At 41.8% G+C, this 23,538-nt stretch overlaps 4 protein-coding genes across 9 annotated transcripts; 2 read left to right on the forward strand and 2 right to left on the reverse strand.

The window, feature by feature from the left end:
* Positions 1-627: 627 nt before the first annotated feature.
* Positions 628-6,061, reverse strand: uqcrc2b (ubiquinol-cytochrome c reductase core protein 2b). 3 transcript variants are annotated; one of them, XM_031844157.1, is made up of 15 exons: positions 5,977-6,061; positions 5,187-5,219; positions 4,996-5,097; positions 4,617-4,766; positions 4,387-4,451; positions 4,234-4,290; positions 3,950-4,074; positions 3,078-3,175; positions 2,930-2,987; positions 2,695-2,790; positions 2,411-2,610; positions 2,220-2,300; positions 2,043-2,119; positions 1,075-1,228; positions 628-978 (listed from the first exon to the last, which is right to left on the reverse strand). In XM_031844157.1, exons 1-15 carry the CDS (start codon positions 6,007-6,009, stop codon positions 895-897), a joined length of 1,413 nt encoding a protein of 470 aa, XP_031700017.1. In that variant the 5' UTR covers positions 6,010-6,061; the 3' UTR covers positions 628-894. The 3 variants fall into 3 exon arrangements, with proteins under 3 accessions (XP_031700017.1, XP_031700020.1, XP_031700019.1); XM_031844160.1 differs by lacking the exon at positions 4,996-5,097 and having other exon boundaries at positions 5,133-5,219; positions 5,977-6,059; XM_031844159.1 differs by lacking the exon at positions 5,187-5,219 and having other exon boundaries at positions 5,977-6,057.
* A 534-nt stretch (positions 6,062-6,595) lies between these two features.
* LOC116381621 (NHP2-like protein 1) lies at positions 6,596-8,142 on the forward strand. Its single transcript, XM_031843915.1, has 3 exons — positions 6,596-6,811; positions 6,993-7,113; positions 7,651-8,142. Exons 1-3 carry the CDS (start codon positions 6,809-6,811, stop codon positions 7,911-7,913), a joined length of 387 nt encoding a protein of 128 aa, XP_031699775.1. The 5' UTR covers positions 6,596-6,808; the 3' UTR covers positions 7,914-8,142.
* Positions 8,143-9,376: 1,234 nt separating this feature from the next.
* On the forward strand, positions 9,377-12,704 carry crym (crystallin, mu). Of its 4 annotated transcripts, none has more exons than XR_004212654.1 (9): positions 9,377-9,592; positions 9,678-9,828; positions 9,988-10,050; positions 10,144-10,245; positions 10,383-10,566; positions 10,667-10,788; positions 10,957-10,985; positions 11,074-11,148; positions 11,926-12,704. XR_004212654.1 is itself a non-coding variant. In XM_031843491.1 (9 exons), the coding sequence occupies exons 1-8, from the start codon at positions 9,426-9,428 to the stop codon at positions 11,145-11,147; spliced, it is 948 nt and encodes a 315-aa protein (XP_031699351.1). In that variant the 5' UTR covers positions 9,379-9,425; the 3' UTR covers position 11,148; positions 11,926-12,702. The 4 variants fall into 4 exon arrangements, 2 of the variants coding, with proteins under 2 accessions (XP_031699352.1, XP_031699351.1); XR_004212653.1 differs by having other exon boundaries at positions 9,378-9,592; positions 10,901-10,985; positions 11,074-11,216; positions 11,926-12,703; XM_031843491.1 differs by having other exon boundaries at positions 9,379-9,592; positions 10,901-10,985; positions 11,926-12,702.
* Positions 12,705-13,007: 303 nt separating this feature from the next.
* Positions 13,008-18,065, reverse strand: rac1a (Rac family small GTPase 1a). The gene is made up of 6 exons (XM_031843493.1): positions 17,756-18,065; positions 16,272-16,343; positions 16,015-16,132; positions 15,442-15,504; positions 14,703-14,862; positions 13,008-14,452 (listed from the first exon to the last, which is right to left on the reverse strand). The coding sequence occupies exons 1-6, from the start codon at positions 17,788-17,790 to the stop codon at positions 14,322-14,324; spliced, it is 579 nt and encodes a 192-aa protein (XP_031699353.1). The 5' UTR covers positions 17,791-18,065; the 3' UTR covers positions 13,008-14,321.
* Between the last annotated feature and the right edge of the window lie 5,473 nt (positions 18,066-23,538).

The raw sequence follows: 23,538 nt of genomic DNA on the forward strand, positions 1-23,538 counted from the left end.
CCCCCCCCCCCCCCCCTTATGGAAGCTGTTTCTGTCCTCTGGACGCACACAGACGGGAAACGCCGCCCATACTCAAAAAATAAAAGCGCTTTTCCGGTGCTTCACATTGTCGCACTGACACAGAGATATGCGGAATATCGTCAGTTAATCTATTTAAAAACATTCTCAAACGCGGAGCAAGTGTGTTTTCAGCAGGACGGTCCTCTCTCCGCAGTTACAACTCAAATGCAGGCAGCTCGCATCTCCAGGTCTGGAAGTGAACAATTCTCGCGAGATAATCTGTAAATTGCTCGCGCTGCTGGTACTTTTTGCATCGTCATAATTACGCAGGGGTGACCATTTAAAGGATTTCCCAAAAACATCTCTGGGCGCATTTTGGCAATTTAAGTAACACCTCCACACTCATGTAGTCACATCTACAAAGCGGCAGTTTCTTTTACACTACAAAGTTGTAAAAACCATGTTGACTTGACAGTTCATTTCTATTTAGTCTGTCAAAAGAACAAGCCAGCAAGTGGATCTGGAGTCAGGATTGTTTTAGTGAAATGCTTGTTTCCAATGTCAAGATGAAACTCATGCGATATGATAGTATCAAAAACATAAACACCACAACAAAACACATACAACTCCGTAAGGTAGATAGAATTTATTCTTTATTTTACATTAGCTATACAGTTAATGTGGACAGATGAGTGGAGCACAATATTGTGATGTGCCAGAGCAGCATCAACTGAATATATACTGTTACAACACCTATAAATACCCAGTGGCGTCATGACATTGTATCCCTCAGAACGACAGCATTGTTGACCTCTGCCTTGTTTCTGTTTTTGTCTAAATGTAGAGGAAACAACATCTGTTGTGTAGAGTACAAGATATAACGAGGGAAGGGCTTTAGAGCTCATCCACGAAGGGAGTTTTTACGAGGTTGCCGCTGGACGCCATAGTCTTCTTGCCAGTCACAAATGTCTTGGCAGCCTGCGAATAAACAGGAAGAAAGTTAAGAGCACCATTACTAACGACAAAACACATTTTTCACACAGTAAATGAAAGACCAAGAACCAGACGTCTTACGTTGGCGACATCAGTCAAGGAGACGTTGTCAATGTTTTTGGAGACTTCCTCGGCGGAGCGGTAGGATCCCTCGGCCAGAGCCTGAGTGCCCATGGCCTCCAGAAAACCCTCCGACGTCTCCAGTGACATCAGGAACTGCCCCTTCAGCTGGGCCCTGCAGAGAAAACAGAGACGAAGGTACAATAATGCAAACTAGGAGGAAAACCTTTGACTTGATGTGTTTTCTTCTCAATGCTAAGAATGAGCGTGAAATGAGATGTTTTAAATAGTCCAGTTGACTGGATGAATGACTAGATTTGCAAAGGCCAGCCATACATACAGAGACAGACACAAATTCCTTCCTTATAGTTAGATACAACTGCACCACCTACTGGCCAAATGGCACCAAATCTGTGATGATCACTCAGACATCCTATTTCCACCAAATGTGGAAGCAATAGGACAACGCTATCAGGAGATATATTTTTTTCATGATATAAGCGATGCCCACAAAGCAAACTTCGGGGGGAAGTTGTAGTAAAACTGTATGGAACATCAAAAATCTGAAAAAGCAACCTTTTCTGGACGGTCCAGAGATGTTCTGTATTACATTTGGTGATGATTGCTCAAAATGTGTAAGAGCAGCGGCAAAAAAACAAACTATTTTGTTTCTTAGACGTACGGTTTAAAGGTTACAGGCCAAAATGTAAAGTTGGTTTTAGAGCCACCATCTGGACATAGTGCACCACATCTGACGATGCACTCCCTTGAGTTACCAGCAACACACTCGCAAACTGAAGCAGACCAGACGAACGGTTCTTGAGACATGCAAAGGACAAGCACATGGACAGAGATTCCTTGCTTTGATATTTAGATAAACCCGTTTTTTTTATTAAGAATTGACTTCTTAACGCATTCATAATTTAGACTACATGTTTATAAAGAGGCAACACATTAAAGTAGTGTCTCTGTCCGTCTGTATGTCTTACTTGGCCCGAGTGAGGTCGGCAGCTGTGACTCCACCATCAGCAACAGCCTTCACCTCGGCTAGAGCTGCCTTAATCACCTGGAGAGACGGAGGAGGACAGATATTACAGCAACACACCTTACGGTTTCCTGCAGCTACTTTGTTGAACGGACTCTTGTGATGACGTTTGGATACTCACATCACCAGCAGCTGCAGGCTGGGAAATGGTGTAGACTCCAAACAGACCAGAGTCAGAGTAGCTTGTGTTGAAAGCACTGACCTGAAAAAGAAAGAAATGGGGATAAATGTTGAAATCATGATTTAAACCAGTCACCGCCTCGACGTATGAACCGTTTTAAAGGTTTCTATCAAAAACTGACAATCACTCACATCAAAGGGGTCAGCAGTTGCCTGAGCAACACCCTGGACCAGTTTGCTGGAGGCGCATGAGCCCCTCTTGACATGCAGACCAGCTCCCAGTAAATGCTGCAGCACACTGAAGGCCAGAGCCTCGCTGCTGCCCGCTGCTGCCGACTGGCTCACCACCGCTGAGTGGAGCAGACTGCCGGTGCTGGGCAGGCGAATCTCACCTAGAGAGAGGAATTCAGGGCGTTACATTACAAAGTTTAAGCCATGCGGTGGCAGTTATTTTTTTAAATGGCGGTTCAGCTCACCTCCACGATACTGAGCCGTGGCCCCGGTGGTGCCGGCCCCGCTGCGGATGTTGAGGAATTGCTCCCCAACTTGCGTCAGCACCGTGTGGTCCACACCTGAAGGAAGGACGAATATCTTACACTTAACGATTAAGGAAAACACTGGGTATATTACTCACTATAACGTGCCATAAAAACACATCAAGTTCATACAATACTGCTATCACTATAAATTACAAATTATAATGAACCGTACCAAGTCCAACAAGAGCCATTCTTGAGCTTGTGAAATTGTTCTGGACAAACTGGTGCAGCTGGAGGAAAAATACAAACATTAGAAAAGGTTTAAATGGGTAATATTTACACCATAAGTCTTTAGAAATGAACATTTGAAAAAGACTTACATGCCCAGACTGGATGTTGCCGACCATGTGGTTGGGACAATACAGGGAGTTAGAGAGAGCATTCTTGTAGGCGGCTTCATGCAGACCTTCAATCACACCTGGAAAAGACAGAAAGAGGCACGATCACAATGCAATATGCTCATCTTAAAGCTGACATTTTCAATGTCTTCTCAATTGATAAATCATTATATCTGCCTGTATGGTGGAGACTTCCAAGAAACAGTGATTGAATTTGGTTCTAAAGTCATCTGCTTTTGTCACTTAAGTAAATAACAGATTTTTATGGGAATTACCAGACTTTTGTTGAAAATGTTTAACCTAGATACTGGATGCTTTGACATCTTTCTTGTCATTTACAGCTGAGACGAGGTCAAGGATCGCAGCTTTAACTGTGGCAGTACTGTCAACAAGTATAATCAAGCATGAAAGAGGTCATTAATCTGGTCTGGTCATGATTAATCTGGTCATTAATCAACAAATGTGGACAAACAAATCCAACAATACTTGGGATGAGGTCCAAAGTCAGATTATTGCAGGCGAAATAACCATAAACCATGTTTCCACCAAACAGTTTATGGCAATTTTAGTCCCGGGACTACTTTTCAATGAACTTGCACATGTAGGCATCAGTAGCATTATAAAAGGCGGTATTTAACTGCACAACAGCTGCTCGGATAAACAACAAGATCAGCAGCGCTTGTAATTCGTTATCCATGTTGAATTTACCACTGGTAGTCCGTGCTGATTTTGATTGTATTCTTCCAGAAAAGGATCATGTAATTGGGTCACGGATGGACACGTTGTGACTGATAAGACCCAATCAAGAAGCGAACGTGGGTGTCTGTGTCATTGCAACGGAACTAAAGGCCCACCTATTTGAGCACTCTGTGCAGCTTGGGCCCTGTCCCTCTTTACTCTGGGCGTCAGGTCTGACACCTCCCATGGCCGGAACTCTGGGGCGGTGGTCACGTTGATCAAATACTCCATCACTGTGTCACTGCAGACGAGCAATGAAGAGGGAGAAAATCATGTAACTCAAGCTCAAACTACAAGTTCCTTTCTGTTCCAAAAGATACTCAAAACATATCTACAAACATGGGACACGTCACGATTCCTGTTCACTTGTGACTCGTGTTGATGTTATTCAAAGACTCACATGTCATCTCTCAAGCAGTCAACGGTGTAGATCATGTTCTCTCTGGAGGAAGTCACACTGCAGAGGAACATGCAGACATCCAGATAAGAATGCTGATCATGGAAGAAACTTGTGTTCAATAGTTTGTTATGACTTTTCTAAGAGGTTGCTGACCTCAGGTTGCCTCCCACTGCCTCAACACCCCGGCATATCTTGAAAGATGAAGCTCCTTTGGTTGTCTGGAGAAGCAGAAAATGCAAGTCAACACCGAGCTAAGACAGATGGAAAATGTTAGTGCTCGACATTGGGTATAAATAATACTGTGTGAAAACTCTGGGAGAAAGGACCAAATACTAAATGACCAACAGTTGTTTGAAACTGTAGCAAACTGTGCAGTTTCATACCAGGTTGGAGGCCAGCCGGAGGAGGTGGGTGACCCCCTGGTTTTCAGGGGTCTCATACCGACAGCCGGCCTTGACAAACACTCCGATCTTGGAGGCTGGGGAATAGTTCTCCAGGGAGGCGATCACCAGTCCACTGGGCAGTCTAGTCACCTGGACAGGACACAGATATGTCCTTAAGTTTCATCATTCCATTACATAAAGAATAGACAGACATTAAGTTCAAACATGTCGGCCAATGATTCTCATTTTAAACTTTAAACGCTCAAACATAAAAGACATGAGCGACATCTGTTCCGACAAAACCAACTCATCTCTTCATTCTAAGATTTAAAAACCACTCTGTCTGGACGGAGCCAACCCATCCTCATCACCAACATACATGGACGTCCTGGAAGGAGTGGGCAGCCCCCGGAGAGAGCTTGAGGCCAGCCAGGGGCTGACCAAGGGACTGGCCTGTTCTGGCAGCCACATGGAAGTGTCTCTGCGGAGAAGAAACACAAGTCAACAACCACTGACCTGCACATCCTGCGGCTGAAACTTAACGTGCTCGGCGGCCTCGGTGTACTCCACCTTACAGGCAGCCTGAGCCGCGTAAAGCCTCGTCTGGAAAAATAGAGAAGATGGGAAGGCGGGACATTACAACTCTCTGTGTTGTACTGCCATGGCTGACTGATGCAAGGGAAGTTTGAGGGGAGGGAAATCAGAGGCATGTAAGATGGTGAAATGATGGGAGCAGTGGTGTTTATTTTCTCGCCATGACTTAAATAAATAATATTCAGTTTGTACGGTTCCTCACATATTATAATATAGTGTAGCTGGACACCCTGCACTGCTGCCTTGTGATAATCCCGCTACACAAAATCCAGTTATTATCTCTTCTGGAGCTTTCACTTGGTCTTCTTCAGCAGATATGGATGAAAAGCCCATCAAGTGCTCAGAAACCTGATAATTCTGCTGATTAAGATCATGTTTTAAGCTCAAGAACAGATCCTATATTTCTATTTCTATCAGTATTTCAGTCGGCACATTACAAGTGTGTTCAACATTAGTTATGAAGGTGATGCTAAGTCAAGTCTACAAGAAGCTAGCTCTCACTTCTCAGACACTGAGTGGAGTAAATTGGGGTTGCCAGTGAATGTAAACGTGTACCTGTCTGTTGTTTATTATGTGACGTTATGAGTCTGGTTACTGCTGGTTGAGCAAAAGGCCACGACTAGCTACTTCCTCGTCTGCTCATCATCACACCTTGACCGGACACGACCCTGAGTGTTTACACCGTCTGTCACTCACACGAGGAATGAAACGGACTGCTAACGCTGTCCCGACACACAAAGCTAAAGGATTGTAACGGAGTCCTTACCGACAGCTGACTTATTCCCCGAATCCCCTTCATCTCTCTCCTTCAGCCAGAGCAATATGGCTGACGTGAAAGTGCCCTACCCACAATCCCTAGCGCATTCCCTGCTCGCAAAAGTACGTCGTGGATAATGTGCGTGCGCCCCCTGCTGGCAGGGAGATGAATGTGACACAACAACAAACTGAACAGTAGAGAAAGAAAGAGATTTATTGACTGTACAAGCAACATTTGTTTTGGCATTATGCACAGAGATTGTGGCAAGATATTTCCAGGATTATTACTGATGATTGAATGAGGGATTTTACTTTATTTTATAAATTAATAAATTGTTTAGGTTCACAAGTCATAGAAAAACATACAAGCACATCTTAAATGTCATGTACATAAATCTATATTCACTAAGAAAGACTATTTTCGGTTTTATACCATAGTATATCATTGTTGTGTTGTTTCTATATTATCGACACATATATTTATTTTGTCATTATTTAGTTGTTGTATTATTGGTATGATCAATATTTACCTGTTAGACACAGCTTAACATTTCAGCATTATCAATTTACTTTAATAACAACCAGCCAGGGTGGAAAAAAGGGTATTTCCGGTCGTTTTCAGCGTGTGTCGCCAGTGCGCATGTGTGGTATTCCACACGTGGGGTGAACGTTTGAACTGGCTGCATGCAACAGAGCTTAGAGAGTTCGTAGTGCCACTAAATATTACTGACACAAAACTTATCTCGCTTTTTGTTGCCCTTTTTAGCCCAGGTGAAAGAAAATAGTCCTCCGTGAAGCATTTCGCCGAGAGGGCCGGAATACAAGAAACCAAACTATTCACAATGGTAAGTATTGATTCAGAATGAACTGACAAGCTAACAGACGAGCTAACTATTAGCTCACGTTAGCTAAAGTAACTAGGCTGCAGAGAGAACTAACCTTTAACTCATCACGTCTACTTGTTTGTTTACTCTATGTGCCTCCTTCCCGTTGTTAATGTGGTTGTGTTTATTGTTTTGTGACCAGTCTGAACCCCAAGTCAACCCGAAGGCCTACCCGCTGGCCGACGCCACGCTCTCCAAAACTATCTTGGACCTGGTGCAGCAAGCCTCTAACTACAAGCAGCTGAGGAAGGGGGCTAATGAAGGTGAGGAGACCAAACTCTTGCGAATAGAATGTAACTTACGTTAGTTAGTGGGTTCATGTAAGATAGTAATTTGATTATCCACTACTTTCAGAGGTAATGTAACATCAGGGAAGTGTGTGAAGCGTGGTCCTAAACACAGCTGGGTTTTGTTAGGTGTCTCAAATCTGTGCATTTAAAAGACTGACCTGGTAAAGTAATATCACTAAGACTTTATCAAACCACTGTTATAGATTAAGTCGATCATACAATGAATCAACTTTTGTCCAGCATAAACGTGCATTATTTGCTGGTGCTGCTTCTCAAAATTATGATTACAAACAATGATTTTGCTTTGAACTGTTTTGATTAAACAAGCAATTTAAGGGGATCACTTTGGGTTCTGGGAGGTTGTGATAGATGTTTTGCACTATTTTTGTTTTACTACATTTTCTATAGATTAAACAAGAAAGAAAAGTCTGCTGAACACTGATTTAAGTAATGATGATGTAATAGTGATAACGTGCACACGTACTAACTGTGTTCTCCTTCTTCCCCCAGCCACTAAAACCTTGAACAGAGGCATCTCTGAATTTATTGTGATGGCTGCTGATGCTGAGCCGCTGGAGATCATCCTCCACCTGCCACTGCTCTGTGAGGACAAGAACGTCCCGTACGTGTTTGTCCGCTCCAAGCAGGCCCTGGGACGGGCCTGTGGGGTGTCTCGCCCCGTCATAGCTACCTCAGTCACCATAAAGGAGGGGTCTCAGCTCAAACCGCAGATTCAGTCGGTTCAATTGGCTATTGAGAGACTGCTCGTCTGATTTCTGTTGCACTGTTGTGACAACGTCTCCTTGTTTTAAGGACAAGACAAATTCCAGATTGAAGTGAATCTTCTGTTTTTGATGTAAAAAAAAAAAAAAAAAGCTGTAATGCATGACAAGAGGGTATAGATGTTTTTTTCTTTTTTTACTTCTTCAGACAGTGCGTCTACTTTTGTGTATCAGTTTGCCATTGCATCACCTGATTCATAATAAAACTTTTTTATTTAAACCCTAGTGTTCTGTTAATTTCAAAGTTTTCATTCAGATTGTGTAGTTTACCTTAAATTAAACGACCTCAGAAGTGTCCCGTGTCATTTGTAATTGATATTAGTTGATACATTTGGGGATGACAATTAATTTCAGCCCTAGGCAGGGCAATATGCTGCTGAGGTCATTTGCGTGTTTTCATTGGAACCAAATGCAACAGCAGCTAATACCTATGAGTTTGTTAAGATATTAACCCTATTTGAAAATATTGGATTCAATTTGAGACTATTTATTCAAATACTTGATACATCAACCAGCTAAGGACTTACTGACATCACCTGGTAAGTGGTTGAGTGTGAGAGACTGAGGGCTTGAAATGGTGTAAATAAGAATGGGACAGCACTTTGCTGCAACATATCACGTTACCATGAAAACGACAAAAAATATGATGTACAATTGTGGGCCCAATCCCAATGTCCCCCCGTATGGACTCACGGACTTTGAGGCACGCTCCCGCGAAGTCCGTGAGGGTTTAGGGATGTCACACTATGAAATCGTCAAGTGTTTGAGGCTCTTGCAGACATTTTGAGCCCTTTATGAACCCTTTCCGTAAGTCATGCTGATTTAGCCTAAGGGAATTACCCACAAATCATTGCAATGTGATGTTAAACACGTGGACGCATGGAGACGTAAACAAAGAGGACGGCTCAAGTGTGTTCAGCCTGTCATAATAAATGTACTCGGAAACATTAAGGGTTAAAGATGGAAGAAAAAATAAACATGAAATCAGAGATTATTTATTCATTCATCAAATATTTGATTTTGTCATTGAAGCTGTTTTGACAAAAACGAGTAAATAGATTATATGAAATCACCTCTCATCTTGTGAGGAAAGAGCCAGGAATACTTTCAAATCAGGGAGTACAAAGTATAAAATAAATACCCACAATTGTACATCATATTTTCTGTCGTTTTCATGGTAACGTGATATGTTGCAACAAAGTGCTGTCCCATTCCTATTCACACCATCTCAAGCCCTCACAGTCTCTCACACTCTTCAACCACTTACCAGGTGACGTCAGTAAATCCTTGAGGGTTCAGGGTTTGAGGGTTTAGGGGGGACATTGGGATTGGGCCTATCTCCATTTGACGGCTTTCAACCACCTGCGACAATGATTCACAAATCCGCGCACTTCAATTATTGGACTGCGCATGTGTGGAACTTCAACCATCAGCGGTGACTACGGCCCGTAGACGCGTCCTTTTGGGGGAGTGGCTCAAACTTTTCTCTCAGAGGCGGAAGTCATGGCCGGTCCTCCTGTTGTTATATGGAAGCAAGAAGTGCAGCGTCTGTTGCGTTACAGAGAGCTGGTCCCTCGTCTGGAGGACGCTTTGGGGAAATTCTCCAGACGAGACAGCGCAGAGGTGATCCAGCCTGTGCGCTGCACGCTTCCCCTGCAGAAACACCACGGGTAGGCCTGCACTGTACTTCAACCTGAGACATAAATTAAACATTAACTGTTGCTATTGCTGGCTGACACTCCTTCACTTTTACAGCTTCCTAGGATCAATGCCGACGTACATGGAGAATGATGGAGTTCTGTGCACAAAGCTCGTGTGTTTCTACCAGAGGGAGGCTGGTTCAACTCTGCCAGCCGTACAAGCAACAGTGATGCTGCTGGACCCAGAGTATGGGAATGTAAAGGCTGTGAGTAAAACCAATGCATGCATAAATTACTCTAAAGAAGCTACAATAGGCTGGCTCTAGTAACTCCGCATAAAAACAACTACTGTAAACATTTAGGTCCTGCGGGTATGTTTACCAGCCTCACCAAGCCAGGCCACATAACATGTTTCCAACCTGCAGGTCATTGATGGAGACGAAATCACAGGAATGAGGACAGCTGCGGTCTCGGCCATCTCTGCTAAGGTACTTCCATTTTTCCCACTACTATTCATGCCCGTTTTGTAATCTTGCGATGTTCTAATTATGACACTGTCCTGCTGTGTTTTTGTCACACAGCTGCTGATGTGCCCTGAAGCAGAGGTTTTGGCCATTTTGGGGACTGGCAAACAGGCCTTGACTCATTACAATGTCTTCACAGAAATGTTTCCATTTAAAGAGGTAATTACAGTACAATATATAAACTTATTGGCTTCATTGCCCAGAGTTATATGAGAAGATTGATACTGATTGATATTGATTACTGAATGGTGATGTACAAGTGCAACTGTCACACTTCCCCTGCATCCTCACAACAGGTGCGTGTGTGGAGCCGCACGAGACAGGGAGTGGAGAGGTTTTGCCGCTCTGTCAGTGGTCCGGTGACGGCATGCGTCTCAGTGGAGGAGGCGGTGAGGGGAGCAGACGCCATAGTGACGGTAACCAGCAGCACAGAGCCAGTGCTCTTTGGTCGCTGGGTCAAACCAGGAGCCCACGTGGCCGGTGAGAAGAAATGATAACGCAGATAAAAAATTAAAGAGGAAATAAGTGAGATTTATACATCAGCATTTCCCACTGTGTTTCCTCTCCTGTTGCTGAGCAGCGGTGGGGGCTTGCAGGCCAGACTGCCGGGAGATGGACGATGTGTTGATGAAGGAGGCGGTGGTGTACAGTGACAGCAGGGAGGGAGCAATGACAGAGTCCGGTGACGTCATCCTCTCTGGGGTCAGTCTGTCATTTCTCACTGCCTCAATAAGATACCTGAACGGTGTGTTATTGGCTCCCTTTACAGAATGTATGCAGAGTAGAAAATATGATTGTAGATCTCTTGTTTTAGGCTGAGGTGTTTGCTGAGCTTGGAGATGTTATTAATGGGACAAAACCTGCACACAGAGAGAAGACAACAGTCTTCAAATCCCTAGGTAAGCACTACTTGACATATGCCCAGTCCATATTATGTGGAAAGCACTTTTCTACAATTCAGTACATCATGACCTGTTTTATTTACAGGAATGGGAGTTGAAGATGCAGTGTCTGCTAAGCTGATATTTGACCAATGGAAAGCCAAAGGCAGCCTACCATGAGGTGGCCATGTGTTTCAACCCTGACCTCTTTGTTACACATTCATGGCCCACAAGCTAATCAAGATCAAGGCAATATAATACAGGACAAGAAATAATATAGTTCAGTCCAAATCGTTGTACTTTAGATTACCCAACCTGACAAAAAAAGCCTCTGCCGTATAACTTGATAAACCTTACTTACTTTGCCTTTTCTTGACATTCTATACTTTTCGACACTCTGTACTATGACTTTTTTATGACTTTCTTTCGACATGCAGTACAATACTGTGACTTTTCAATGATATTTTTCGACATAATATACTATAACCTTTTATGATTTTACTCGACATTCTAAACTTACTTTTTTTGTTTTTTTTCAACATACAATACTATGACTTCTTTCAACATGCTGTACTAGGACTTCTTTACTCTTTTCGTCATGCTATACTATGACTATTTTCGATTTTTTTTTCAACGTACTATACTATGACTTTTTTTTTTACATACAATACCATGACTTCTTTCGACATGCTGTTTACTTTTTTATCTTTTTTTTTACATGCAATACCATCACTTTCTTATGGCTTCTTTCGACATGCTATACTATGACTTACTGTTGAAAATGTCATTGCATATTATATCATTACAATTTAGTGAAATTCTCTAAATTGGCATTTAGTAATCAAAACTTTGAGAACCCCTGTTTTAGTAGCAGTTGTTATTTCAGTAGCTGTTTTAGGCAAATGTTCGTGAATGTGATGTGAATTCTCATGTCTTCCTGTTCCTCTTTTCTCCTCAGATGACAGCTGAGGTCCAGACTAAAATTGAGGACGGCGTCAGCCAATGGCGTCGAGCATATGAACTCAGAGATCTTAACCACCCCATGTGGGCAAATAACAATTTGCATTTGTTTTTATTACTAAACCATATAGCTTTCCTACCTGTAGACAGACGGGTAACAAATAAACACTACATTACTGTAATAAGACAGAATTGACTAAGGCAGCTGGATTGGTCTTAATCAAAAAGTGAACTGAATCAAATTTGTGAACTCATTCAGCAGACTCTACAAAGCGCTACCTTTTAATTTATACTTTGAAGCTTTCTAAATGGTTGTTTTCCACAGCAATGCTCCTATTTTTATTTGACCTTTAAAATAAAAAGTCTGATTTGTTGCACTGAGGATTTAACTCAGACTTGTATTCAAGTGTGTAATGTCCCGACAGTAACCTGTTAATATAAACATGTCTTTAACAGCCCTGACTAAATATAACAAATGTTTTCTTAGTTCACCAGTTTCTTTCACATGTTGCACACCTGTTGTGATCAAGTTTGATTTAATAAAAGCTTTAAAAAATAAATTTAAATCTATTGGTTGTCTGTATTTTTGTAGCTTTTCATAAAATATTTGGTTTGAGTGTTTTGCTTCAAGAGAAAATTGTGTAAATAGCATATCGTGAACTATTAAAAGATGCGACTCAAACTACAATACAACTTTTTTCAACATGCTATACTATGACTTTATGATTTATTTTTTTCCGACACGCCATACTATGACTTAATGACCTTTTTCAATATTCTATACTATGACTTTTTTTCCGACATCTTTCTTTTAGAGGTCTTCTTTCATAATTAATTTTGTCAGTTTTTTTTACATGCTATACAATGGCTTGTTATGACTTAAGACGTTTGACAGACTTTACTATGACGTTTTTTTAAACATCCTGTGACTACTTTTTAATTACTTTGACACAATGAACTGTTGTTTTTTTGATCTTTTACATATACTATATTGTGAGATATAAAACAATCATTACTTGCAGTCTGACACTATTTCCTGAACTGTTATGTTGGGACAGAAATGATTAATTATTACACAAAGCATTTTCGATGAATTTATTTGCTTTAAAAAAAAAAACCACCACATTATGCGAAAATGAAACCCCATTTAGCAAGAAAGTAAATCCAAGTGTGCACTTCCACTGCACCATTGAAACACTGATACAATTAATCCAGATTTACAGTGGTTCCCCAGAGCACCCATGCAATTTGATCATTGCTCATTACAAAATAAAAGGTATTTGCTGAATAGTTAATGCTCATATTGTATAACAAAAACATTAAAATCTTTTGCAACATTCGAGCGTGAATAAACCAGCTCCTCGACTTCATAAAACACGGGAATAGATGTGGTCAAAATCAACAAGAACTTAGTGGGAACATGAAATGATGATATAACTTTTACAGACAGATTGAGAATGAACCTTCACAACAACACCGGCTGCACTGCACCTTCACATGCTCGACAGTCAGTCATGAAATACTGTGTGTGTGTCTTGACACGCAGCAAGAAGAGAGAAATGGATTCATCTAGACAGCTTTTAGGAACGAAACAAGATAATTATCTAGCAGAGACTGTTTTAAATGCTCGCTAATTATGGAGACTAGTAATTATTACGCATCTTAGCAGCTGCTGCAACAATTGTAATAAGTCATCTGAGGGTTAAACTCTTTCTGCATGTCGTCATCTTGTACACGTTAAAACAAAATGAAAAGGAAGAGACATGTTAGTATTCGTGGAGTGACTACACAGTAATGACCATTGACTGAATTTTGGCGACACATGTAAACAAAACGGTCTCTAAAGCAGAGCTGGCATGACGATGGAAACAGGAGACATTAAAACTTCTAAACTACATTTTTTTTTCTGAAAGTAAAATTTCATCAAGGCAGCAGGAATCTCTTAGTGTGTAGGGGGAACCAGTGCAGTGCAGGACCTCCTTCTCTTGTAGAGTTAAATCCACAGTAATGTCATGATAAAATCACATTCGAGTAGTGTTTCTCCACAGTGTCTGAGAAAAATGACACAAATGGCTTTTTTTTTGTAAAATCCTCCCTCTTTCTCCCTAATCAACCCCAGATCAAATCCCCACCCTCACATTCCCCTAGGCCTGAACAAAGTCACGTCATTCCCGTCAAACTGAAAGCACAAAACAGATGTAAGTAAACAGAAACCAGAGCTGAAAGCTGCTTAAATCTGTGACGTTTTTCAGATGGAGGTGTGAACTACCAGAGCTTCTACATAAGCAAGGACACAAGGGGTGAATAGATATTTGGGGAACCCAGCCATCATCTTCCTCCCTCCGAGTAGGCGAGTTCTTACTGCAACCGTGTTTTCTTTTTCCCTGCGGTCCCTTAGAATAGTCTGCACTTCCTCCTCCTCTTCTTGGTGGGCGGGGGGCACAGCACCGCTCTGATGGCTTCGTCAAACACCGTCTTAAGGCCGCGCTGCGTCAGAGCGGAGCACTCCAGATACTTTACTGAGCCTGGTGGGCAGAGGAGAGGAGAGAGCAGAGGAACAAGTCAGCAAACCAGGTTGTTTTTGGTTCATCATCCTCGTACATACAGTAGATATTTTAAGGCTTGAGTAAGATGAGCAGGTGTTTTTCTATCAATTTAACAGTATGACTTAAACACGACTGTAAAAAAAGGGTGTTTCATTTTGTAACCGTAACAGCCTTGACCTTAAGATGATTTAAATGTTTGTATCTGTGCATGCGTGGTGTTTGAACTGACTTATTTCTTTAGCCATGGCCAAGCCCTGAGGGTAGGTGATGGGGGAGAGTTTCTTCTCCCTGAGTTTTTCGATCGTGTCCTTGTCGTCTCTCAGGTCCAGCTTGGTGCCCACCAGGATGATGGGCGTGTTGGGGCAGTGGTGTCTCACCTCAGGGTACCACTGAGGGGGAGGAGAGAGGGGCACAGCACGGCAGATAGCGTGAAACGTGAGTGAATTGACATTAAAAAAGAGATTTCAATGAACATTTTTCAGTCCTGCTGTTAGAATGTATGGCATTTATTCCCGTTACTTTATCTACTGAACTCCAAATAATCCTCTTCTGTTCAACTTTTACCTATGAGGTAGTTTTAACAGGAGAAAAAAAACAAACATTCATTTTCATAAAGCAATACAATGCGCCATACGCAAATCTGAATTATGGCCAAGTCGAGGTGAACCTGCACGTGACCAACATTGACAAACAGTGGTTCTCTGCCTGGGAATATGTTTATTATGGCAGCATCATTACCTCACACACAACATTTTGAAAGTCTTGTACATAACATTCTGCATTTTCTATCTCGTTATAAACTTAAATACCTGAAAATAAAGTTCTCTGAGTAAGTTTGCTTTAGAGTTCTTCTTATTCCTCCACACATGCAGATCTGACCGTGAGATGTAATGGAAAACAGCTGACCTTATATTACGACTATCGACAGATGTGACACACTGCAGTTGTAAAGAGCAGGTTGTTCTCACCTTGGCACGGACGTTTTCAAAGGAGGCGGGACTGACTAGTGAAAAGCAAATCAGGAACACATCCTGAGGAGAGAAAATGATAAACATCAACACAACATTAAAAACTTAATCCTCACTGTGGAGACGTTTCTGTTACAACTGGTACAAGAATCTTAACGTTACGATGAATCAACAGTGCGATGCTGAAAATAAGCGGATAGACAATGTTGACTTAATAGACTGAAAAGGTTCAGACATGAGGGTTCACAAAACTAGACAAATCTGGACTCTGTTGGTTAAATACACATAAACTCCCACTTTCAGCTCCCTGTGAGTCGTTGGCACAGAGGCCAGATTGTTGTCAGGACAAAGAGTGCAAACAAGGGCTCCCTTTCACTTCCTCCAGACAGTGTATAGGTACTATGGATACAGGGCTCTACTCTGCTGAGTGCAAAGACTCAGTCTTAAGCATTACAACTGCTGCTGAAGTGAAAGCAGTGTTCATGCTAACATTGTCTGGCTGATACTAGTCTGTGCACGGCAGTGGTGTGAGACGAGCAGTTGTTCCTACGATGCGTGAATGCATATACATACCGTCTGAGGGTAAGACAGGGGCCTGAGCCTGTCGTAGTCCTCCTGTCCCGCTGTATCCCACAGGCCCAGGTTTACTGGCTTCCCATCAACCATCACATTGGCAGAGTAGTTGTCAAAGCTGTAGGACGGGGGAGGTGCACATTAGGATCCAAATCAAACATACAGTGAAGAGATTAAGTTGTGCATTGATGCTAATGCATTTCTCAACCAATTTCTGACCATCTCACAGCTGTTCATGAGAGGTGTGTGTTACTTACACTGTGGGGATGTACTCTCCAGGGAAGGCATTGGTAGTGTAGCTGATGAGCAGGCATGTTTTACCCACAGCCCTGGGATTAGAAAGCAGAGGAGCAAAGATTGACAGAGAAAACTCAATGATGAGGACTGAAGATTGCTGCTTGATTTGTTGTCACATTACAGAATATTCTTCAGTGAAATCAAGCTAAGAGCGAGACAGTTTTATAGTGAATATGTGGTATCTTTACAAGTAAGGAAAGCCTGGTTTAACTGTTATCAATTGAGTTAAGCTTTTAGGGTTTGAGTGCTAATTACATTATACATTTTTCAAGCATGACTTTACCAGTACTGAGCTTGGGTTAAGAAGACACTGTCCTAGATTCGCAGGCAATATACTGACCTACTACATTCAATGATCTGCTGTAATGGTTAACCGTTTCTCTCGATGGGACGTACCAAAAAGCTGACAACAAAACTGTAGGGGTGTAACTTTGTATTATAATACAAACTCGTGATAATGTCCACAGCTGAGTTGAAAAATGGTTTACAGACTTAAGTAAATCTGATTGGGTCAAAGAATGCATTCACGTCTGCATACATTGAATGCCATTAATACTGTCAACTATCAGAGGTCAGAACTAATACCTGGAAACGATGACACAAGATTTAAAAGAAATCTTAAATATGGCGTTTTCCTATCAGACATTTAAAATGAATTATGCATTACAATGTTGGTTTGAAGTAGACTTTTGAAGTCAACCAAGTTCAAACATAAGCTTTTTATCTGCTTTAATGTTCAAATGTTCTAAAACTTCTGATAACTAAATATTTTACTAAATATATGTTTTTTTTTTACATTTCCTGCCCAAGGAGGAATGAGGCATTTAGAGACCACAGTTTGTTTCAACCGGTTTAGGAAAAATAGCCATGATTTGTAGACTATAAATGCTAGATTTGACTCTCTTTTATATAATTCCAAAATGGACTGGGTTCTTCAGATTATATAGGATACCTACTGGTATTCAGTTGTTTTTAATTACTGGGTGCTATACATTTGGGGTGGGACTTTGTTGCATTTTTGATATCCTATGAAATAACAATAAAAAGAATAATCTTGTTCCAATGCCTCACGTGGCTGTATGGTTAATGACAAACATATGAAGTGTGACATTTAAGATAAATTCAATAGTGAACAACCCAAGAACTTCCACACACGACGAGTCATCCCGTAGCTGTCGACACGGCACCATGTCCGTCAACTGACACGCTGTGACCCGTTCAGTCACACCTAACTAACCCAGCATGGAGGTAAATCCGTGTGACCCAGCTGGACCGGAGAACAGGCACAACAACAGCTGTCGCTCAAGTTGCCATGTTATCCGAGGCTCGTTAGTGTTGGTAACTGGGTCAACGAAGATAACTGTTAAATAACCGTATTGCACGAGTCAAACCGGGACATTTTACAGGTCGAAGTAATGATTAAAAAAAGGATGTTTTAACGTACCCGTCCCCCACCACCACACACTTAATGGCCTGCATCGGAACCTTCCAGCCAACGGTACAGCAGCTCGATCCCCAGTTAGCCTAGCGAGCTAACGGCGGCTACAATAAAACCGGTCCGGTGTCGACTCCAAAGTGCACAAAGCGTGAGGTGCCTCGACTGCAGTCCAGAAAAGTTGATAAATGTCGTCACAGAAATTATCCGGTTTGTCTCCTTCTCTGCAACGCCCGGTGAAACTTCCGAGCAGGCAACACCCAGAAAAGAACAAAAAAAAGATCGAGGAGAAAAAACGCCCACAGTTTGGAAGCTGCTGCTCCCGAGATCCCCGCGAGTCATATCCGGTCAGAGCAGGATGGCCAAACACTGCCATCTAGTGGTCACAATGGAGCATGACACTGAGTTCAATAAGAAGGACCAGTGTCACATAACAAAACTATACTCGTTAATTACAGTGATGGGAGAAATATTATTATTTTTCCTGAGCAGAGATTGCAAAGATAAAATGCAATAGAATAGCCCTCAGTGTAGTTAGTTGGATACTAATTCATAATGCATAGATGTGTAAGACGATTTTTAACGTTGCAGCTGGTCGAGGTGGAGCTAATTTATTATCTACAGAAACTAGTAACGATAGCTGTCAAGTAGATATATAACCTATAACGGGTTTCTTTGAAATGTAGTGGAGGACAAGCAGAACGCAGAGAAAGTAAGTACCCCTTACTCTTTGAAGTAAATAAATAAATACATTTTATTTCCACCACTGCTTTGTTTGAATGACAGCTATTTTAGGAACGTATCAGACTTCCCTATAAAACGAACTACAGAACTGAGTCTGGATGTGTGAAGTGTGAACGACTAAACAAAGCACCTACTTTGTTGGCCCATGTGAGTACCTTTACTTTCATATATGGCTTCTGCTCATCTTAATGCAGCAGTGTAAGATCTATAATTTGATCTCATATTCAAGGGTTTTCTCCCTTAATGTTTGGTGAACAAAATAACTGGATCTCAGATACTTAATGCTTTGAATAAATAAAAGACGAATTGTGGCAGAAAATAAATTCACTCGATTACAATTGTGCGACTTTGAGGTAATTCTACTTTATTACATATTTTATTTTTATGCTTAAATTCAACTATTCTTCAGACGGAAATAATGTAGTTTTGCTCCACTACATGTATCTGACAGCTATAGTTACTGGTTAGTATGTACATATGGACACAAGAGGACAACATTTTACAATTTTACAGTTTGACTGTCAAACTGCCATCTATGATAATACCAAATCTTTAATGACAAAAAAATCTAAAACGCATAGACACACACACACACACACACACACACTCACTCACACACACACACACACACACACACACACACACACACACACACACACACACACTCACACACGCACGCACTTTATCTCTCATCACAGTTTCTCCCATGCCTAAAGTATCATGTATCATCTTTGTAATGGTTTTATTTCTCCATCCATTAATCACTGACTCCATGGCAACCCCTAAGTGCAGCACACGCACCCACACCCACACACACACACACACACACACACACACACACACACATCAATACATTAGTAACCTTGACTCTGGATCATGTTATTGGAGGATTTTCCCAGCAAACAACACATTAATAGGATAAACGCCACCATTAAGCGGGGGGTAAAAGCAGAGGAGAGAGATTAATGAAGGATAAACAGGCCTGTCGCTGGCACATCAGGGAGGCTGTAAAACACAGTGGAGTCACGCTGTGGGACCTCGGGATGTCAAACGGAGAAAATGCATTTAAGAGGAAATCTGTTCTGAGGCATCCACACATCTAAAAAAAAAAAAAACCTCAGCATATTTTAGAATTAAGTGTGCCTTGAATGAGTTTCACGGACCCAGGGGTTTTCAAAAAGGTTGTTTACAATGGACTGCATGCAATGGTTGCATCCAAATTAGCAGGAAATCAACTACTGTATTTACCAAACATATCACATTTAGAGTAGTTCCTCTTTACAGTTCAATATGTCTGTGTTAGGCATGTGTTGTTATTATTTTTCATGCATGGCAGCTGTTTGTACCCGTGCACTTTACACAGACGATTTGGCCGCTTCGGAGCTCATGAAGGGCTTCTTGTCAGACCACTTTTATAGCAAAAAACACTGCTTTAACTCTCTTTCAACCCAACATAACCCAAATATGCAGCCCTTTTGTGTTCTTAAATTACCTTGTATTCAAGCTGGTTAGTTTAGCTTGTCATAACAACTGCAAACAGAAAAACAGCTAGCCTGGCTTTGGAGGAAAGTTTGGTGGTGGAGCTTCACATCAGAGGGTTCAACAAGCCAGAGCTACTATCAAAGAGAACTTTGTTGGTGAGGCTTTCATTGTGCACCGTCACGCTCAGCTCTCCTCCTGCTTCCCTGCGGCCCTCAGTCCGCATGCACCTTCCTTCACAATGCAGTTCATTTTATCGGATCATTATGTTTAACCATTAGCTCTCTAAATAATCACCAAGATTTAATGACCCCTGTCATGTTGCTCTCATTTGCATCGAAGTCTGATTGACTGTCTGCAGGCAATCAACACTTAAATGGCAGAATGTGCTCTGTAATGACAGCAGCACTCACAACAGAGTCCACGGGAATTCTGGTGTCACACAATGTGGAGAAAGTCAACATTACTAATGGAGTGGAAGCTAAAGGATGAGAGTATCCACATGTTATTCATTGGATTTCATCATCTCAGCTGAACAGAGCGTATAAAGCAGATGCAAGAACCGGGCTTTGGCAGTTGCACCACTGCTATCTCCAGTTCCCACATGATCAATTTAAGCCTATATGCTATAAGCCTAAGATCCCATACAAGCGTCGCTATCAATCATTCAGCATCTGATTGATTTTCAGAGGACTTATCAGTGGAGGTGAGTCTTATTAGGGCATTGCAAATCTGATAATAGAATTTAATAACAGTGCTTTTTTTTTATTGTCACAGCTGCATCAAGGAATAACGCTTTGCCACCCATGAAGGCTTTTAATTAGACTCAACCACACACTACGCATAAACACTCATAAATGCACAAAACTACAAAATGCTCTTGTGCTAAAGCTGCATGTACCACTGCACAACACAACAAATTCCACGTGGAAATGTCTCAGCAATGGAAATGAATGTCTTGTTATTCTTTTAAAGGTATAACGGCCTCTAGATGCGGCCTGCAAGCCTCCAACATTCGACCGCATGTTGAGCTGTGACAGAAGGATTCACAGTTTGCCTCAGATTGGTTTCAGGCAGCTATATGTGCAGCTTGTTTATCAGCCGGTGGCAGCAGATTTTAAACTTCCTTAGAGATAAACCTCTGAAGGAGTCCTCACTCTGCATCAGCAGTGACTTGCAGCATATGCAGAGCTTCAGTCATCAGGTGAAAGGGGACTTCTTCTGCGGGATTACTTGTGTCCAGTCCCATCATTTCACGAAGCTGTTTATTTTTCTGATGACATCCAACAATGCGTCATTTTTGCATACAGATTCGATCAAATCTATTATAGCCGTGAGGTGAGTCACATGCTGCTGTGATGGAAACTTCCCATCACATGTGATGGGAAGTTTCCAGCCAAATGGCAGCATTTTGCTCCCAGTTGGAAAAATGACTGACGCGTTTCCTTTGTCCGCCCTCTCATTTTGTGTGTGTGTGTGTGTTAATTTTTCTCCATTCTCTTCCGTTCATTACATCGCCTGCTTCACTCTCTCAGCCACTGTGAGAAAGGAAGTGCGTCACATTACTTGTGTTTTTAACTTTTGCAGTGTGGAACTGTTGCAGATGGTTTTCACAGGATTCAGGAATTCCTCAGAAACCTGAGAGGTTCCCAGATTTGAGTATTTATTCATGCAACAATAAACATTGTATTTTCAAAAGAACCCTGAAGTTGTTGTACACAGTCATTACTGTCAGTAGACTCTCCTCAGTGGCGATAAAATCAAGTGTAGCTGACTCAGCCTAACTGCTGAACACAGTCCAAATAAACGAGGCATGTTATTTCTCGACGTATGTCACCACGTGCCAAGTAGACATTGAAAAATCAGCGTGTCTCAATCAGAAATAAATCAGACTATCACAGATGACTGAAACTCTGAAGCTGCTCTGCTCAACAGCTATACCTCATTATAACAGTATGGGTCATGAAGCAGGTTACTCGCTTACAACGTTGCTGCCGAACAACAGCAGCCGAGAGATGCGCTGGATGAAATCCGGTCCCACACAGCAGCACAGGGTCACTTCCTTGATGACTGGGACACAAATTCAGGCCACCAAATGAACCTGTTTGGAAGACAGAAAAAAAAAAAGCCACATTGAAGAGGTACTGTGCAGAAACCGTCCACACTGATATGAGGCAGGAGACATTTGTGAGAGGTTTTGTGTGTGTGTGTTTCTTTGGCATCGAGCATGACCTGTATGTGTCTCTCTGTGGACCAAATGGCTATTTTTCTCCCAGTTTTGATGAATTGTTGTAATTTGCTTTTTGGTGCCCCTACTGTCCCTCAAGGTTTGTGCGATATAGAGTAGAACTTGTTGCATGCTCTTGCTGTTGGGTATAATCTTGTGATAGTAACAGCAAAATGTTTTTCCAGTCAAAAATAAAAGTGAGACTCCACATACTCAGAAAGTACATGTCTTTACCAATAGGTTATTCACATTCTTCTCAGCCATGCTTTGTGTTTTAGCCGCTAGCATTAAAGATAAATTGAATCTTCACTCATAAAGGACATGTCTTGTCGCTGCATTGCATTCTGGTCTATTGAGGCCACTGACAGAGGTGAAATTAGTGCACAAACTACAAAATCTCACCATGACATCTTGTCAACATTTGCTGACTTGCAGGGGAATAATAAACATAATCAACCAAACATCAAACATGTTCAGAATAAATCATCTGTCTGTTTTTGTTAAACAATATCAAACTGCAATAAACTGAACCACGTTTCTGTGCAGAATGCCTCTTTAAAAATGAGTAAAATCACATATTCACCCGATTATCTGCTTGATCTTTCTGAACAAAGAGACATCAGCAAAACTGACATAGCCCTCGATATCTCACACGCATGCATACATGTATGTGCCCGGCTGTAATCAGACTGCAGCACATGCAGATGGTCGTCCACGACCACTCACCAGGGCTCGAGGTCAGGCCGTCCACTCACTGAGATGCTCTAATGTGACTGACATATGCTGCCTTGTAGGCCGCTGCTTCCAGAGTGCATCCGACGTTTTTCTGCTGGCTGGTAAATGGGGGGAAAAATATATAACTACATTTGATTGAGGGCAAAAATGATGTCATACTGACTCCAAGTTTATGGGTCAAAAATGAATCAAAGAGGCTGAGCCAAGCAGAGGCTGACTCTTGCATCTTCTGTTATTATGTTTGCGGTAATATCTGTCTCCGTTCATTTGTGAGACAAATGCTTCACTTCCAAATGTTCCTAATCCTACTAAACACTGGGCACATTGTGAACAGCAAATTGATTAACTCCTGTGTTGAATTGATTAGACGGAGCTAATTGATTTGTAACATGGAGAGAGCTTTTGCTGGATTCCGCCCTTTGTGGTTCCACTGAAACTGGAAACGGAGCCTCTTCCTGTGCTGGTCCGGACATCTGCACTTAACACAGGATTATTCCCAAAACTGACGTCCTTCACTTGCCTCACACAAACCCCTTTTACTTGTTGTGAGCTTGTCAGGCAGACACACTGGCAGTTACAGTATATCATAGAAAAAGAGAGACGTAAA

The sequence above is a fragment of the Anarrhichthys ocellatus genome, unplaced genomic scaffold (assembly GCF_004355925.1).
Source record: "Anarrhichthys ocellatus isolate YVR2014 unplaced genomic scaffold, GSC_Weel_1.0 scaffold4, whole genome shotgun sequence".
Lineage (NCBI taxonomy): Eukaryota > Metazoa > Chordata > Actinopteri > Perciformes > Anarhichadidae > Anarrhichthys > Anarrhichthys ocellatus.

Coding starts and splice junctions, on each gene's coding strand:
- uqcrc2b (XM_031844157.1), bottom strand. CDS start 6,009: ATGAAGGGGATTCGGGGAATAAGTCAGCTGTCG. Junction 5,098..5,186: donor CGGCTCAGGCTGCCTGTAAG/GTGGAGTACACC, acceptor TCTTCTCCGCAG/AGACACTTCCATGTGGCTGC. Junction 3,176..3,949: donor TGCACAGAGTGCTCAAATAG/GTGGGCCTTTAG, acceptor TGTCTTTTCCAG/GTGTGATTGAAGGTCTGCAT.
- rac1a (XM_031843493.1), bottom strand. CDS start 17,790: ATGCAGGCCATTAAGTGTGTGGTGGTGGGGGACGG. Junction 16,344..17,755: donor TGTGTGGTGGTGGGGGACGG/GTACGTTAAAAC, acceptor TTCTAATCCCAG/GGCTGTGGGTAAAACATGCC. Junction 15,505..16,014: donor CCCTGTCTTACCCTCAGACG/GTATGTATATGC, acceptor TTCTCTCCTCAG/GATGTGTTCCTGATTTGCTT.
- LOC116381621 (XM_031843915.1), top strand. Junction 7,114..7,650: donor GAGGAAGGGGGCTAATGAAG/GTGAGGAGACCA, acceptor TTCTTCCCCCAG/CCACTAAAACCTTGAACAGA.
- crym (XM_031843491.1), top strand. CDS start 9,426: ATGGCCGGTCCTCCTGTTGTTATATGGAAGCAAGAAGTGCAGCGTCTG. Junction 10,246..10,382: donor AAATGTTTCCATTTAAAGAG/GTAATTACAGTA, acceptor TCCTCACAACAG/GTGCGTGTGTGGAGCCGCAC. Junction 10,986..11,073: donor AACAGTCTTCAAATCCCTAG/GTAAGCACTACT, acceptor TTTTATTTACAG/GAATGGGAGTTGAAGATGCA.